Source organism: Anopheles moucheti, chromosome 3 (genome assembly GCF_943734755.1).
Source record: "Anopheles moucheti chromosome 3, idAnoMoucSN_F20_07, whole genome shotgun sequence".
NCBI classification, from domain to species: domain Eukaryota; kingdom Metazoa; phylum Arthropoda; class Insecta; order Diptera; family Culicidae; genus Anopheles; species Anopheles moucheti.
Genome location: NC_069141.1, coordinates 90432484 through 90451087, shown reverse-complemented (window position 1 = coordinate 90451087; position 18604 = coordinate 90432484). Strand labels below are relative to the sequence as shown.

The 18604-nt window shown below is 45.0% G+C and overlaps 1 protein-coding gene across 2 annotated transcripts in view; it reads right to left on the bottom strand.

Annotated features, from left to right (window-relative positions):
- Positions 1 to 17176, bottom strand: part of LOC128305145 (myosin heavy chain, non-muscle) — a 36945-nt gene extending 19769 nt beyond the window's left edge. For both annotated transcript variants that reach the window (XM_053042462.1, XM_053042463.1), the window contains exons 1-3: positions 17120 to 17176; positions 15421 to 15952; positions 11140 to 11355 (exon numbers count right to left, since the gene is read on the bottom strand). In XM_053042462.1, coding sequence (XP_052898422.1) covers positions 11140 to 11355; positions 15421 to 15555 — 351 coding nt within the window. In that variant the 5' untranslated portion in view covers positions 15556 to 15952; positions 17120 to 17176. The remainder of the gene's footprint in view (positions 1 to 11139; positions 11356 to 15420; positions 15953 to 17119) is intronic.
- Between the last annotated feature and the right edge of the window lie 1428 nt (positions 17177 to 18604).

The window sequence follows — 18604 nt, the reverse complement described above, 5'->3', positions numbered from 1 at the left end:
CCCTCTGCATGTTCGATTCGCGGTGTCCACATTGTCTATATCCGTTGTTGTGTTTGTTAGATAGTTTCGGAAACTCCACAATACTACCTCAATGACAGCTCCGAAAGTAGATCTCGAACCTGTTTCACATAGCTACAGTTCAACGCATTCCTCCTAACGATCTCCTTCCTGCGCAGGGGATGTTCCAACAACGGACCTGAATTAAGCACGACTCCAAAAATATTAAGCCCACGGGGCCTGATTTCGGGAAGGTAAAGATTTCGCAGCATATTGGCAGACCCCAAAGCAGGCCAACCCTGAACCACTGCTGAAGCTTCCGCATGCCAGTGTGTGGGTGTTGTCGGTTGTTCAACTCTGTGCCAAGCGTAAGCCCACACTCATACCGAGAGACTAAGAGACACAAGAAGAAATAAACCGGCCAAGCAAGTTGACACCATTGATGAAGATCGGACCATTCCGCGGTCACTGCTGGAGGTACTGACCAAAGAAAATCTTCTTATCCAGTTCTCTTGCTCTCTCTATAAAGACTGAAGATAATGTGCGCGAGTGTAAAGACAAACCGCCATTATATCTCCACGAAACAAAAAAGAAACATCATGGAATGAGAGACCGCGAATGAGAGAGCCGCGGATGGGAAATTATTACGCAGCACCATTAGAAGAAGTATAGTTCAAAAAAGCTACAATATCTCCACACTTGGACTCTCTTTCATTCGGGATCCGTCTTGGCGCTGGAATTCGTTACTGCCCCACTGCCAAGGGTACAAGGCACGTATTCAAGGTCACTGGTTGTCCGGTCCGCAACTATGGGCAGAAGCCCGTTTCGAAGTAGCTTGGCGAACGCGCGCCGTTAGTGAGTGATGATTACTGCGCGATCGTGTTTCGATCGATGGACGATACGTCATGGCAGTACCGGCCGGACAGTATCCATTCTGATGGGGGTGTTGTGTGGAGTCCCTGTATGGTCTATCCCCTAATAGTCGCTCAGTTGAAGACGAACAGGATGTAAGTTCAAGTTCGTGATAAGCATCCGCTAGCACAAGCTATCCTCCAGCAAGAAAGTCATGCGGAGAAATAGAAGGAGAACGCTGTGCGTTGATTGATGATCGAGTTTGCAAATATGGCCCTCAAGGAATGTTGCTTTCCTTGCATGGAATGCTAATTGACGATCGTAAGTCAACGTGGTGCTAACTTTCGCATATTTTTCGATTAGAACAACTCAGTTGCGAGTGAGAGAGTAACAAAAGAATGGTTTGATAGACACTTTATTGCGTTTGAGGACGCCATCCTTCACCTACCTCACCTATCCGTCAGCTATTTCATGGATGTTCCATCTAATGGCGGGCAACACCACTAAATGTTCATTCGAAAGCGTGCTGCGATGATTCATCGAGCTTGAAAAAGCGGCGATTGTAGTTTCGGTGACAAAGGCAGTTGCCAACGGATATGCCACTCCAAGAGAAGAAGAGATAGAGAGCGAGAGTACCAAGTGTGGACATGTTTACCACCAGTAAACCCGGCAAGTATTACCGCGTCTGATTTTAACAGTTTCATCTTCATCATAACCTCGATGCAAATAAAGGCAGATCGTTGGGCAGATCGTAGGAGCGTGGTGGCACGTGTGGAAATGTATACAATGCGAATAATTATAAAACTCGCGCCCCGTCAACGTCATGGTCAATTGCAAAACCGCACACAAGCGTCGTATCGCACCGATCGTCATACACTCTTGCACCAGAGCCCGGAGTACCGGGTCCGGTCAAACGGTATGGCGGCTAAACAAAGGCTTAGAGTCTCTTTCCAAGATGGATGGAAGGTGTGGTGTGTATCGTGCCCGATCGGTTGTACGCTGTGATGGACTCCCGAGCACACCGGATGGCTCTGACGTAATCCGACGTCATGGCGAAGGTTAGTTAGAAGGCGAGTTCGGATTGCAGTAGACTTTGTTTAAACAATCGCATTATAAGCTGGTTTGTCACCAAAAAAAACGAACAAAACGTTTAAGCACTTGAGAACTGCTCCATTTGTCGATGGGAATTACTTATGTTCTTTTGTTTCCATCACTTTTTGGTGTATTTTCAAATTTGCACCATAATAATACACCCCAACTCGCGAGATCAAATCTAAGCTGGAAGGACTTCTTCAAAACAAGAACTGGATATTGGGATATTACATTATACAAACAATTCTGGCCTATCAACGCACGATGTAGAGTGGTTAATAAGCCAAATTCAATGAAGCCCGAGTAACAAAATTGTAGATCTATTATTCCACTCCTGCTATGGCTTGGACTGGTCATCGACTTTAGAAATGATCGAAATTCAATGAATCATAGATCTACGGCTCCACGCATCAAAAAAGAAGACTGTGGTGACAACGTGGAGTGACAGTTGCCAATACAGGTTTCATACTGATACACACACCCGTCATGCTCCAATACGCACTCTGCGCAAACAACTTCGAAAAAGTACGCGAATGAGGTAACTCGTAGCGCAACATACACGATACAAGCAACGAAAGGACAGATAAATAACAATCTGTGTGCAATATTTTACGATGACTCGATCACCTTACTGTCTGATCTTATCAAACTAAAGATACCTATCAAACTTCGCACCTCATCCCTATATAGCTCTTGAATGTATGACAACATCTTAAGCACACAGAGAAAACGCAATATACAAAGTGCAATTGCCAAACGGGACTGAAAGAACATATGCATTTGACCTCCTTTCCTCGCAGAGACAAGGTGCGACAAGAAGGAACGGTTCGACGAGACGGGACGAACGGCTCTCGTCCATTAGTTCCGCGGCGTAAAGTCAAGCATAACGGCGCCAAACTGAATGACGCAAGCGAACTTAATGGTTTCCCTTTCGCGTTGCATTCCTGTTTCACTTTGCTTCAGTTCCTGAAGAGTGGCCCCCCTTGGTCCTTTAACGCTGCACTTAAGGTGACGCTAACTTTCCCACCCTCAACCTCAAGCTTTTTCTATTACAATAGTGATTATTGAAGGTTAGCATCACTGTTTAAAAACAATCCCCCATTTTAAACATATTATTGCATTGGCTTCGGGAGGTGATGACTGGCGATTCTAGTAAATCCGATTATGTTACTACAACCCGTTTTGACTAGCTTCTCTCAATTGCAGTTTACAATGATCGGATTATAACACTCGACAAATATCCTTTTCTTTCTCAGACACCGCGCACATGCAACGCGACATAAAATACAACTCTATTGCGAAACATTGGGAAGAAAACAACAGCATAAATTGTCGTATTCCTTTTACGATTATGCGAGTCCCAAGTAAAGACCATTGCACCACAATATTACTATCACGCTTCGGAGATGTGTCAAAGGTGAAAGAGATACACCAGGATATAAGTCTTGAGGATGACTAACCAAGCCATGACACAGCCCGTTATCGGTAGTTGGGTGACCAGCAGCGTGTAACCGCAAGCCTTCCTTTGTGTGTGGATTGCTTTCACAATGCGCTTGCATCGGAAGTGGGTTAATGAATCATGCCCTCCCCAACATTTTTCGCGAAATTTGTAAAAAGATAAGGAAACACCTTTGACGGAACAAACATATGGCCAAGTGGTCTCACACGTTGTATGTAAATTCATGATTATTTTTATGTCATCAAGTTGATAGAGCACGAACATTAATATGTTATGGCTCACACAAATGTAACACTACTACTAAACCACAACTTTCCAAACACCCAAAAAACCTCATTTATGTTGCACTGAAAGGTAAAACATATCAACCTTGTTGTTAACAGCATTCCAACTCGCTGGCGCCATTATTTACAATCACAGACTCATAATTCGCTGTTGATCCGTCCAGAGACAAAATGGCGACCGACCACCATCCACAGTCCAATAAGGTCCATTTGGAGCGAGAAGACCTTGTAGAGAGGACTTGCCATTTTTGGAAGTAACACGACACACCACGGAGCACCGTACCAGATATGATAAACTTGACGGCTCTCGGTTGGATCCCACCAGTGGAATACACGACGTGACCTACTGACGATGTCCCGCCAGGGAGGAAAGTGGTGTCTACCACTACTGTGCGTGACCTTCCCCAATGCTCCCCAGTGCTCAATGCAAACCCCCCGCCAATAGATCCGAATGGACACCCAGCACAACGAAAGCAGGCGCCAGAGCTAGCCCACCAGATGGTCCAAACGGTGCGGCTATCGATTGTAGTAAAACGATCAGCGTTCTCGGGGCGCCACATCGTTGTGTGAACGACGCACAAGGTGATAATTGAACATTCAGCCATAACGCCGGGTTCGAACACAAACAGACAAATCGGATCATCGCACGCTGATGCAAAAACCGTATCGCGATCACTCTCGAGAAGCTTTACCAACTGTCCCACAATGCGCCCGTAGCCGTATGCATGCAGACGCGATCGTTGGCGACGGCCGTTGGCGAGTCATGTGCTAAGGGGAAAGCAACCTGGGGCGAACGCGTCGAACGAAATATTATTACCATGTTTGGACAAAAGCAAATTATGGTTTAAACCGAAAACAGCCAATTGACGTTGGAGAGACTCTGGCGGTGTAGCCGATCGCGCGGGTCTCTTGCAATACACATCGCAGTACATCATTATTGCAACGGATGCCGCATAAGGCGATACGAGCGAGTGGCGATATAGCTGTCAAGTGGGTACGGTTCGCAGTCAGTGCACCAATAGTTGCCACATAGTTGCAAGCTCAAAATACACTTCTGGTGATACACTTTGAAGGACTCTTTTAATGAGGTGTAGCGAGACTTTAAGAACTCGACCTTCATTACATTGGTTTGTTGCTTCTCTCTAATTAAAAACCAAAGTACGCCATACTTTCCATCGACAAGATCGCGCATTTCCAACTATTCATACACGCTCAGGTTCTGGAAACTGTAACAGATGCTCCAAAACTCCTGAAGCTCATAGTGTTATCGAGGTCTAAATTCCAGTTCACTGCCTATGAAGGAGTGATCATGTTTCATGCGTTTCCTCGTCATGCATAGATTAACCTAGTGAAAAGAAGGAATGGCAGTTCGCTCATTTACACCGCTTGTCCTCTAAAGGTTCTGATTCTCATATTTCATCGTCATCTTTTGCTGTGACACTACACCTAACTTCACATTCAATCACGGACGGAAAGACGAACACTTTGCAAACAGAAGCAACGTATTGGAAAAGCAGCAAAGCTGCTACAATCTGTTTCATCGTGAGTTAAAAAAATAACATAAAATGCCGTATGTTACAAACGACACGAAGGTCCTCCCTTTTTGAGTATCGCACCGGTGTGGGACTTTTCGATGAGTCATTCGTTGGTCTATTCGGAGCACCCCATTATAGAGTGACCATCGTGAACGAGTTCCGAATTTGGCAAACGAATCACTTTGCCGCAGCTCCAAACATAGCATGCAAATGTTTTTGTTACGCTTTTCACCTATGCACTGCTCCTTCTCCTTCATCATCCAGCCACAAAGTTGTTGTTTTTTTTTTCTTGACTAGAGCTCCACAGCGTGCGAGATATTCTGCAGACACTATCCGCACTTGTTCCCTCCGCCGCTGATTGAATTTCACTGCGTTAAAGCTTAAGGTGAGCATGTTTGGCTCCTGCTCGAACCGAAAGCAGACCAGATGATCGATTTCGATCCTCCATACAGGGGAGAAGCGTACATACGAACGTCGTTATACACCGCTTTTCAACGCTTGTCGACCGTTACAATAGTGCCATAGCCGACAGAGCAAAGCGTGGAAAGAAACCTAATCAATCGAGACAGATGAGCACACGCACCCAACAGGTCACACTCGGTAAGCATGTAATTAACCTGTTTCAACGAGGCACTCCTTATCCGTTTCGACTGCCCAGCCAGCCCGTAAAGATTGAGCTTCGTCGTATCGTACACCACCGTCGTACATCTGCGAGCCAGCGGGCTGATTATTGCAAGAAAGGCTTCATCATGTGTTCGATCTACCATTGCGGTGACATTTTGCTGCACTCAAGGAATTTCTCCAACATACCTTCGCTAACAGCCCAACCCCCCGGCAGTAGGAAGTCGAGCTGACATTTCTCGAAGTACAAAATAAAAAGCGAAGACAAAAGTGCACCATCTGTAACGGATTAGACGACTTCTACAGCAACTTGTACCAAGGAATTTTGACGTTGGTACGCGTGCTACTTCATTCCATCGAAAACACACGTTGCTCATTTGGTTAATTATTACGGTGACAACTTTTTACCCCAACCTACACGTGGCGCGACGCCACCGCTTTCCATTGACGTGATAGGGTGGTAGGTATGTAAATGTCGTAATTGACTACTTCCACCTTTACGGCGAAGAGAAGAGGAGTTGAACGTGTGCGTTCTATTGCAAAAATAAAGTCAAAACAAGCATGAAGCGTCCCAGTCGACATTATTATCATTCTAGAACCTACATAAATCCAGTTTGAGCCCTCCCTAAAAATCTTATCACTCGAGTAGAAAAAGACCGCTAGGTGAAACGCAACAATGCACATAACACGCACCAGTAACGACTATTTAGTGTGTGTACTGTGTTTCCTCAAAAAATAAAATAATAAACTTTCACTATACTTTGCTGAAATTGTGCTGAGAATGACAGTCGGTACACCGAGCTGGTAAGCCCGTACCAAGCGACCCAAACTCATGGCGCTATTGTTTCGAACCTCATCAAGAACGAGGTTGAAAGTTTTGTCAACAAACTAGTTATCGTTGTATATCACATTTCCGTCCCACAGTGAAGCCTTGAAAAGCTTGTCCCCCTTGTTTTCGCTGACGTTGATTTGTGGCCCTTTCGACAACAAACAAAAAAATCCCATTGCTATGTACCACGCAAGCCAACTTCTTTGGAGGTTTGTTAAGAAAGACCACAGCAGCAAACAGGCAACGCATTACGGGATTTGGACCTGAAACATCATTTAACATTCCGCACACGGAGACGTCCGATGCGAAACTGTGGTCACTCGAAAAACTCGACCAAAGCGCGGAAGAAAACCAGCGACAGACAGAGCTACAAACACGTCAAAACGGCATGATCTGTATCTCTGGTCCGAGGAATTTCCGACGGAATTGGACAATACTTAAAGACGTTAACCAATGCACGGCGATACTGGTGGCATCGAAACGATCGTTACTATTGACTGGAATACCGATCAACCGAGAGAAGTTAACCGATTTGTACGGGGCATTTCAGTTGATGATATTATGATGAATCGTTAGTTAACTTCCAACTTCAAAACGCAATCAGGAAATCGGTCCTACGCAAATAGCCATGAGTTCTTACATAATCGTACATTGTAAAGTCAGTTGTAAAGATATTGTGGGCTTGATCGTTGTTATAGCGACTTGTTCCATGTTTTCTTGCTTCATGACACACATGAAGCTAAATATTATTCTGAGTTTCTTCTGATGCGTATTATTCTGAGTTTTCTGTCGTGTGCGTAAAGCCATTTTTTGGTCTTCGATTTTTCCCTTTAGCATATCGAAAGAAAATAGCTAAATGATATGCCGAACGTGTAAGATGCACAGTTTAGTCAAGATGTGAACTCAGACATTAGACAAACAATCTTTCTATAGTTTTGCTCCAACACCAAAATGTTTAGAGCTCTAAAATTTGGACATTTTCCGAAGTACCCGCAGATTTCAGAGCCCAACAGCCAACAACTCTACCACTTCGAGTAGTTGATGACACATCAAGCAAAAGTCAGAAGAAAGTCTGAGTTTGTCAACTTGGCAGCATAACATGCGCCACGGACTGATTGTGCATAATGAGAATGCTGACCCTCTTTTCAATTTGCTGGCGTAGATAACAACACAACCAAGCCTTCCTGCTGCTGCATGTTTGAATTAAACAAAAGAAGAAAAAAACCGAACCGCTTCACATTGGTTCTTTACTTGCTTTCTACCAGCAGCAGCACGCTCCGGGCAATGTCATTCACTCCGACGATAGGCGATATGAATAACGACTTTGGCATGAGAGACACTGGTATGAATAACGTTGAAGGTGCTTTGAGTACACCCGGGGGCACATATCAGAACATTTCAGCGGGGAGAGCATGACTTCGGCGCAGTGAAGTGGACTTATCGCTCCAGTAGTCGAGCTACTCGCGCTGTTGCCGATCGTTTATGAGCTCACGTTTCCTTTGTTGCTTACAACTGCAGCAGGAACTGAGCTGCTACCAACATACTGGAAGGCTACGATCGGGGTGTGGCTCACGCTTTCGTTCTGTCAAGAGTCAATCATATTTAATGTCGAGCATCTTGAGACCTGCGTTTGACCATATGAAATGGACCATACGAACGAGCAGTATTCAAAATACAGTAGCATTCAACAGTTGGTCAGTTCACATTTGTGAGGTCCTAAGACATTTTACAGTAGGCACCTATTCCCATTTTCAAGACTACTTTATCTACTGCAGAGCACGCACAAACGAAGACCCCTGCGATTAAATAAATAATGTGACAACAAGCGAATAAATTACGGCACCATTATTCAAATTGCTCTCGCCGGTTTGTCACGACAGGTTGACACGTCATTGGGCGGAACAGAGACAGAGGTCCTAGAGAGGCGCGGCACTCGAGTGACTTCTGTGTCCCTTTGCTGTAACGAAAGAAACCCCGCAAGGAGATAGAGAACGGGCGTAGAACGAAGGAGTCAGGTGTTGTTTTTTCGATCGCTAAGCTTTCCGTCGGTTTCCCTTTTGCAATCTCACGCAACAACACGGTTGCGTTGGAGGGTTCTCCCGATGTGCGTAGGACAGTCGCGGTTCCTTTCTTGTCAAATTGCGGAATAACAAAGGTGAATGCGGAAATTGCCGCAGTGTTGCCGCTGGTGAGGGGTCGGTAACAACGTCACGACATACGAGTAGGAGGTTTGCAGCAGATATCTCCCACATTGAAGCGGCTGGGGCTGGATCCACATTGAATTGCATCGCGCGCAAATTGATTTACTTTCCTCCGACCGTTAAGTGTGCCTAGCACACCGCTATTGTTGCGCCGCTTTGTAGATCATCAGTTGCAGATAATACCTTTGTGCTCAGGTCTTAGACCTGACAGACAAGTTGGAGAAAGCATACGAAGAAAAACGCGATAGGGCGCAAAAAGCACAATTGCCTCGCTGTTTTAAGCGAGGCTTAAACGCTTGCATTCCACTGAACTTTCCTGAAACATTGATCAGATTTCAATTGAGGATCTATTTCTCATGTTCGCGTATGTGTAGTGTACGTGTATAAGAAAAATCCTCTTCTCTCACTGAAAATCATCTGCTACAGCTAGAAAACCGATGCTGATGATGGGCGGCCTCTACTACCAACGCACCATTGCCCCCCCAAGCGCGCATCAGTTCGACGCCGTCAACTCAGTTGCATTGACAAACCGCCATTGAACCAAAACGGAAAAATGGGTTTTAGATTAAATTGTTTATGTGTGTTGCAGTGCCAACCTCCTCCATCTCCCTCTGGTGACCGTTTTTTCACTCTTCCTCCCCGTCCTGCGCGTGTGTCTAAACTTTGGCCCACCAACTTCCTGTTGTGCCGCCCCCGCGCTGCCATCATGCTCAATGGCACAACCAATGGAACGCCAATGCGCCACAGAGAGCAATAGCAGCGCGAGAAGAAGGAAATTGATCCACATACCCCCTCCTGCTGCACGCTCGCGGCAAACCGAAACATCATCAAACGATTCATGATGGCGCTGTTGCGGCGGCGGCATATGGTGGCCGTGTAACAATAACTACAGTGCAAACCCGTGGAAGACCGGTTCCTCGGCACGATGGGAGTTGAATTGGTGTGAGGTGGGGCTTTGTGGTTCGCGGTCTGCAGCCACGGGGCTGTGTCTTTCTTCGCTTGTTTTCCGATTCTCATAAATTCATAAATCTCGGTACGGGTGCGTTCAGTCCATGCGTTACGAAACGATCGTCGTTTCAACGATCTTCCATCCCTTTCTCACTGTAAACGATCGCTTTTTTGCTAGTACCTACCCTAGGAACTCCCGAATGGACTTTTAGTTGCTTCCTATATGTTAACAGCACCCTCAACTCTAGAGACTCGTCGTTACTGTTACAGACAAAACAAGTGACATAGCTCGCCTCAGATGCACCCACCAAATGCACTGGTCGCGAAAGCTATCGTAAACTTTAAGCATTATGTAGAAATGACGTCCGTAAAAATACTTCAGAGCTTGGATACTCTTTTTATTGCGCTGTAATAATATGCATCAGTCGCCCCCAGCTAAGAAGCGACTCTGGGACGGTTCGAAAGCAGTCAACCTTCACCAAAACTCACCTTCACCATCGAAGAGAGTCAATGATAAAAAAGCAATCGCTTTGGCAATTAGCATCATTGTCTTCGCTTCTGACATCCTTTGCACCCGGTGAAACTCTCGATGCAACGCGTTTCAACAACATTCCGCACGAAAGTGGACAATTGTATCGAGTTGTCTTTTTCACGATCATTTCTCGTTCGGGTCCAGGTCAGTCTGATTTATTCGACGCGTCTTAATTGATTGATACACATCGCACCAAGTGGCACAATTGTGCGTCGATGCGTTGCCGTCTTGATTACATAAAATCACTCCCTGGGTGCACGCCAATAACTTGTTTCGTATCTTACATCCTTTGATTACGAGTCTGAACCGTCTGTAATTTCCTTCCTTTACTAGGTCGAATCCTTGCCGCAATTTGGATGGAGATCTTAAAACGCGAACACCACAGTCCAATAATTTGGGCAACCATTCCTTGGATAGTCCGCTTACGGACTATCGGTTGGGTAGTTTTGTTTGGTTTTTTGAAAAATTATAGACACTTCCAATAGATTAGACATTCGTCACTGCATGGGATTGGGTGATCTTCGCGAAATTTGAGCTCCAAAATATGCGAACTCACCAGTTTTGCTGGTGACCTTTGTCGCTAAAGCTAGTAATCGCGCTGCCCCCCCGACGATGACCAACGTAGACATAAACCCAAAAGGTTACACCACATTATGAAAGGCTACACCGCGAAAGACACCATCAGTTACGAATAAGGCTTGGGGTGGAGAGCCGCAACACCAAATAAGGAACGTCATACATAATAGTGGTCTCCTCCATATTCTTCGCAGCCGCCTCTGGGGTACTTACATATATCAAACCGGAGTAGTATCGGTCCTTGATGTTGTGCAGGACGGAGGCTTCGTTCAGGCACGTCAGCTCGGCCATATCTTCGACTTTGTCGAATTTGGGCGGGTTCATTTTCTGGATGTCATCCTTAAGTACCAGCACGCGCTTGCCGGTTTCGGCCAGCTCGACCTCCACTTCATCGCCACGCTCGCCTTTGATACTGGCAGCGACGAAACCCTGAAACAGAAAAGAAAGCAACAAGTTTAGTCATCGGTAGGGGTGTATGGGCAATTTAAGGGACACTAGGGAAAATTCTTCGATCGAAGCATCAAAGTCTACAGTCAGACAAACAGGTTACAACGAACTACTGACCTACATCTCAAATATGCAACTCTCTGGATGGAGACGTCTGAGAGCGAAAGGATGGGCAGAAAGGATGGGAACACAAAAAGGATCGTTGGTAACTCCTGCTGCCCCGGTCATTATAACAGGTTCCAACCATTAAGTACACTCCTCATTTTCTCCCCCTTTTGCTCACACACTTTCTTTGTCTCTCTTTCTCTCTCTGTCGCTCTCTGTAAAGAACCTTCCCCAAAACGGAACACCTTCAACGTCAACGTGTATGGGACAAGGTCTTCTGGGGGAGACTGGAGTTGACCGTATATGGTAGTGTTTAGTCGACGACTTGTTGTTCGCCGCGCAAACCATGCTTCGTTCTCTCTACCCTCCTCCATTCTGCTGCCATAACACAGCATCCGCGACGATTCTTATGGCGATATGCCATCATTGGTGCACGACAAACCTATGCTGTCGTTGTGTGCCTCCTTGCGCTTGATGGCCACTGAATGCGAGGTAATTTTACGCTACCCTGATGGGGTTTTCCATTCTTTTTTCTTCACTTCGTTACTACAGCGAGTGTATTGGCGCCCGCTAGAGAGCTTCTCTTCATGGAGTATGCGATAGCTCCATGATTGGCAAGGACGTTTAGGCCTAGTAGGTAACGACGACCTTCAAGCCTTCAACAAGAGAGGGAAAAACTTTAGTACGATATGCGAGCGTATGCATAAGATCACTACTGTGAAAGCGCCAAAGCTGCCCAAAAAAGCTACCCACTTTGTATTGCGCAATTAATTCCAATTCAATTTTGGACCCGTGTGCTACCGTCGTTGAACTATGAAACGTTAAGCTGTGGTGAAAATTAATTCAAACCCTCCCAGTGGACGGCTACATCAGCACCGGAATAAAGCGAAACATTCAGCCAATGATGAACATCGCAAACATCCTCTGCTGCGTGTGATCTTCTGTGAGCTATTTCTGCCATCCGTGACTCATACGGCGTGGATCATCCCTCTCATTAACCATACGTGTGTACAATCTCATGGCAACACACATTTTCTGCCTCCATATGCCCAACAAGCGAGTGTAAAATGGGCCCGCGAACGAAAAAAAGGTCAAGAAATACTTTAAAACTCACAGGATCATCGAGTTAACCTCAACTCATGATGGGAAAAGACAATTTAGTCATCGCTTACAGTGTCCCGCCAAATATTGCCAGAACCTTCCTATCCAAAATCTGACCGTCGTTAGGTGGTGACACGGATGGTGCTGCTCTCTGCCTACGTTAGACCCATACGTCGACGGCGCAAAGTCGTAGCGCAAAGTCGAACCGCACTCTACCACGCGGCGTTCGAATGGACAAATGGGCTGTACGTGCGTTCCAACGTTATCTTTGCTCGCAGCTATTTTTTTCGTATGTTGCCTTGTGTTTACTTTACGCCGGCTATTTACATTTACAGGTTTCTTTCCCTTTGCCGATTTGGTGTCGACGAACGAATCTTCCAAACTTGTGCGCGGCTCCTGCAAATTGAAACAGAGCGAGACCCAGAGTGTTCGAACGTTGAATTCGAGAGTAGATCCACGTCGTGTCCACAGTCCATGATCATCTTCTGGTTCTTGTCGTGAATATCTCGTGAAGAATACAGAATACCCAGAGAAATCTATCGTTTTTTGATTCATGATCAGGCATTAGCATTAGGAATAAATGCTTCTTCACTTCACCTACTGGGTGGTACCGCTGGCCAAAATGACGTCATTTGTTGGGACGCATCTTTAGCACTTGAGGTGAATTTCCCGAGCTAACATCATCGCCGAAAGAAAATGTTGCTTGAGATTACGGAGAACAACGAAAAAAAAGAATTATAATTTAAACATAGAGTGGATCCGTATTGAAATGATAAACACAAGCGTTCTAGGCGATATGGCTGAGGTAAGCATTTTCTAAGGAAAGCTCCACAAGCATCCAAGTGTTTTCTTCAACCGTTACGGTTCCTGTGGCTGGAATCATGGCATTGCAAAATGCCGACACCCGACCATCCAACGCAAACACACATTCGAGAGCAGCGGAGTGTTCGTCGATCTTCCCCGACGACTCCCGGGGTGGAGGTCAATGTCTTTAACTCTCTTCTTCTCTTCCATGTGCATTAGTGCAACATTAGTGCCGCTGTATGTTTTCGTTTGCGGCACGGAACCGGCGCTTGTTCGGGCGTTCTTTCTCTCTTGTTAGCGTGGTGCCCCACAAAGCAAAACCGAATTTGAGTCTGCACATGTGCAACCATCATCGTCTACGGCCACCAGACGACCACGACGACCACCAATAGCGAATGAGCGAGTAGTGAACGACACCGTCTCACGCGGATGAAATATCGCAGCATGCAATGATGCGAGATTGCATTCAGAGAATTTCATGAGATAAATGAGCGAGAAAGAGCGATAGAAACACCACCGTACCAGTTCGAGAAGAAAATCTACAGCAAAGGTTTGCAAAACGTACAAATCAGTACACACACATACTCTGAGACAGCATAAACTATGCGCTCTTCATGATTGCGCGACTGGAGCTAGACGGCGACCAACGCAATAGAAGGGAGGGAACGTAATAAAATATTCACCCACCTATACGAACGCGCCAGCAGGTATAATAAAATGCCGGCTAGCCGGCAAAACGTGTATCCGGATACACGGTCATCTACCGGTCGTCGCGTGAGCATATGCGCGCTTTTGCTTGCCAACAAACCCATTGTAAGGCGATGCGGCGGTAGGGTAGATGCATCAAACATTTATGTCTAATTTAACGCTTTTCAGATACACCCTCCTCACCTCAAGAAGGTGTGTGTCGCCGTTGCCAGTTGGAAGATAATTTTTCCTCCAACATAAACCACCCCGCTCCTGTTTCGTTTCTTCACCCCCAATTGAACCATATTTGTCGATCAAAAATCAATCAAAAAATCCCAACCATATCCAGGAGGGATACAGGAACTGGCGAGCGGAGGGCCAATGTTTTGCTATCATCCCATCCGGTGGAGTTCGTTGCGTATATTGCACAAACAAACCGCCACACATTTGACACAACACCGACGATGTGGAGACACACCTCGGTAGGTGGTTTCGGCTTTAGCGACCTTATCTTATCTTTACACCAGCAACGCGACACTGTACACCAAGCAAATCGGAAATAGATAAAGAGAAATAATGGTGAACACAAAAAACACAAACTACGAAGACTGGTGATAAGTTGCTAGTCGCGCATTTCCTTGAACCACGATTGGGATTGCAGAAGCAGGAATTCGGATACTCCCAAGATACCTTTGGCAGAAGGTCCCTAAAAATTTCGAATTAAAATGACAACCTCTTTAAAGGGCAATCATTCAGGGCAATTTTCTTTCAAGCTGTCTCATCGAGTTCCAGCATGTCTCACTGTTGTCTGGGGTTTGGTTATGAGTCACAGGTCTCTTAAACTCGATTCCACTGTCGGGCACGACACAGTGTATTGATTGCTTTCTCAAGCACCTCCGCTGGTTCGGGTGGTAGATCTTGTGGTGTGCCCCAATCCGGTTCGATCTGATCGAAGATCAGTCAAATAAAACAATTTTTTAGTGCAAATGTGACTCATCTATACCGCGTATTCGAATTAGAAATTCGTGTTTAACAAGAACGTATTAATTGGACCGACAAAACACTATTCGAGGGAAATATGATCAGAAGGATTTTTCGAATCGTATGAGCTTCAGGACAATTTAGAAGACACCATAGTTAGGAGCTCTACGAGCTGGACGAAGAACTTGGTATCGTACAGCAAATCAGATTCGTTGGGTTCAGGTGGGTTGGACATGTCATTAGAATGACACCGGGCGATCCAACTAGTAAAGTGTTTCTAGGACATCTACATAGACAAAGGAGACATGGTAGACAAAAGACAGAGAAATTCCACGTAGACTGCAATAGGTATATCTTTCCTGAACTCACCTGTGATTCATGCGGCACCCAAACTAACCGCTTTTGTGTCCACTCGGCTTGCGTAGCCGGATCATTGAAGGAATTCCGCTCCACGGACAGATATTTCAGCTCCGGGTCATTGCGGTCTCGCAGATCTTCCGCCATTTCGTTGTTGTTTAGGAGATTATTCTCACTTTATCCTTTTCGTCTTCGTCAAAGTATGGTTGATGGCTTTCGCTTACACTTTTGCACACTCTACGCACAAATACGCACTCCCGAGGGTTGATGATATTGGGGATGGGGTTTTCTCTATGAGAGGTTTATGCAGGTTTTAATAATTTTCAATTTTGCTTCAGCACTAGCCCTTCGGCAGAAGTTGTTGAATTCCTTTTTTTTTTCGTCTCACTCGCACAACACTCACTCACACTAAATCTGCATGCTCTTTTCGGCACCTTAAGCGCACACACGTTGAACTGATAGCTTCCAGCTCAAAATTAAATTGGCTTATTTTTTTCCTTATGTAACACTGTTGTCGCTCAACGTCACACACACAAGAATCTCACTGTAATTTCAGATATAAAAATATATTAAAAGATGGATCCAAGGAGACGCTAATACGTCATCGATTTTCAATTTCTTCCTGTGGTGGATATTCGCATCCAACACAGGAATATCATTGGATTATTGTGTATGAAGGCGGAAGTAAATCGTATGAACAATTGCTTTACTTTCACCCACAAAATTGAAAAGTAAAGCCTCAACCTTCTCTAGAAAGAAATAGTTTATGAATTGCAACCCTGCAACAATAATTTCTTAAATATTTTTTTCAGCTTTAATAATCTATTTTTTTCTTTTTTATTATTTTTGTTCCCTGTTTCCGGTTTGTTTGTTGACTTTTACACCAACTTGGATATAAAATGAACAACAAAAATGAATAAATGAACAACACATTATGTGTACAAGGCAACGAGAAAACGCCAATAAAACTGGCTAAATCCACACCAGAAAACAAGCCCTGAAGCAACGCGGCATGTGTCACGAGGACGTGATTTTCTAGTGCTCTTGGAAGAAGGTTTTAATCTGACTTGTTATTATTCCTTTTTTGTTTGCTCTTTGAGTCACAACGAACGAGAACGTGTTTTTTGTCTAGAAGGAATACAGATAACGTCCAGAATTCCTTCGCTTTCATGAAAATTTCCAGCGTTTCTTAGTGTTTGTCTCGCTGTCATTTAAGGTACGCATTGGTGAAGTGAAAAAGAAAGATAACCAGAATCCTCACACGTCGTCGTCGGATATACCGGTTACATGTACAAGAAGCAATATCGATCACTTAACTCGATCGCACACGTTTTGCTCAAGTCCATCCCCTGTTCAATCAAATAAACTGATCAAGAAAACAACAAAATCCATGCTAGATCTCCAAAAGTCCTCGGACGACGACACCTCACAATGAATTCCCCGGGCAAGATGATGTGGTGTCGTCACCCGATGGAGTTTTATCTCGTTTGTGTGTATCTTCTTCGCTGCGGTCTTTCGTCGCTCACACAAACACATTCGAAAGACACGTACAAAAGCCACACGGGAAACAACAAAGCCACAACACACGCCACGGTGTCTTTCGCGTTTTCCTCGCCATGTTGGGGAGTTGGGTCAGTAGTCTGAGCCACACAAAAATTATTGTTCTGTAATTCCAACACACATTCATGCACACAAATACACACACACTCACTACTTGTTGGCCGGGTGACGATGTGAGACGATGTCGCGACACGACTGCTCGGTCACTATGCACTTAGTCGAGTGAGTGAACAATTTCCCGTACGCGTTGCTTTTGCCCAACAAACTTCACGCCAAACGGTTGATGGTGGGGAAAACGGATGGACCGTATATGCCCTTCCTTTTCTGTTCATTCGCTCAGTAAGAATTCAATGTTTTGGAAGGGGGGAAGTTAGTTCCATCCCCACCCAACGCGCGAGATCAAACGCATCACACAACCCTCTCCAAATAACCCTTTCACTGTATTGGAGTTCGTTTGAGAGCGAGAGAGAGATAGAGCGAGTATGAGAGAGAATGTGAAAGAGAGAGCGAGAGAGAGTGAAAAGGTGCGCATCTAGTGTACAGAAAGAGACGCAACAGAGCAGGTGACAGCAGCATGTTGACGCACCTTTCTCTCCGCTTTTGCAATACAAATCCTTTAGGAATGAATTTACAAAAATGCATTGTTCACGTATCGTCCAGCCCCGCTATAACGGCCAAAACGGGGACTCACAAGATATGTTAAAAGCGAAATGCATTTTTTGTGCAATGAAAAAAAGTATCAGAAGGGATATTTCTTCCCAAAAAAGGAAAAGTAACAAATATAAAGCAAAAATGTCCAAAATAAACAACAGCTGACAATTCAGAACGTACTGAGTTAAAACACCGATCGTCAAGATGAACTAATTCATCGAATTTTCACGCACTATCTAAGGGCACGATGACATTAGTTGAGGAAATTTAATATTCTACCATTTAGGCAGTTTTATCTGAACAGCTGCACACAACATAAGAAGGCCCTACCCAAAAACATCGTTGAAAGCATGCAAAAGGCACAATCACGCATGTGTTTGTGCTGGCGCTTAAAGGCACCTAGAGCCGCGTATTCATGATTGGGCTTCATTTAGCCACATTCCATGTTCATTGTTCTTCTTGTGCCGGCCGGCCGTATTGATGCGTACACTTTGACGATAAAAAAATGTTAGCAGTAATTATTTTACTATTACTATTACTACTTTAATTATTTTCACTTTCGCAAAACAATTTATCAAAAGAAACATAAGCTACTAGTAACATGAATTAAAATTGATATCATTCCTAATCTGTTTTAATCCTTGCAAAACACAAAACTTTCCTCTACCTCCCTCCAGTATATCAGTATATCGCTCTTATCCCTGTGACCCGAAACACTGATGTTCTTCCTACCTGACTGCCTAAAGGCCCTTGGATAAAGAGTAGGTGGATCATTGAACCTAAGGGAGGGTGCAGGGGGAGGAAGGGGAGGTGGTTCGGTTGCTTCCCATTTCCGAATGTTCAATACAAACACACATTCACATACATTCCACCTGCGTTCTTTACACATTACGCTTCCAAAGCATATCAAAAGCAGTCATCTGTGCTTCTCATTCTCGTTCTTGCTTACTCGCTCACACTTGACATTGCTCTCTGTCCTGTTGGT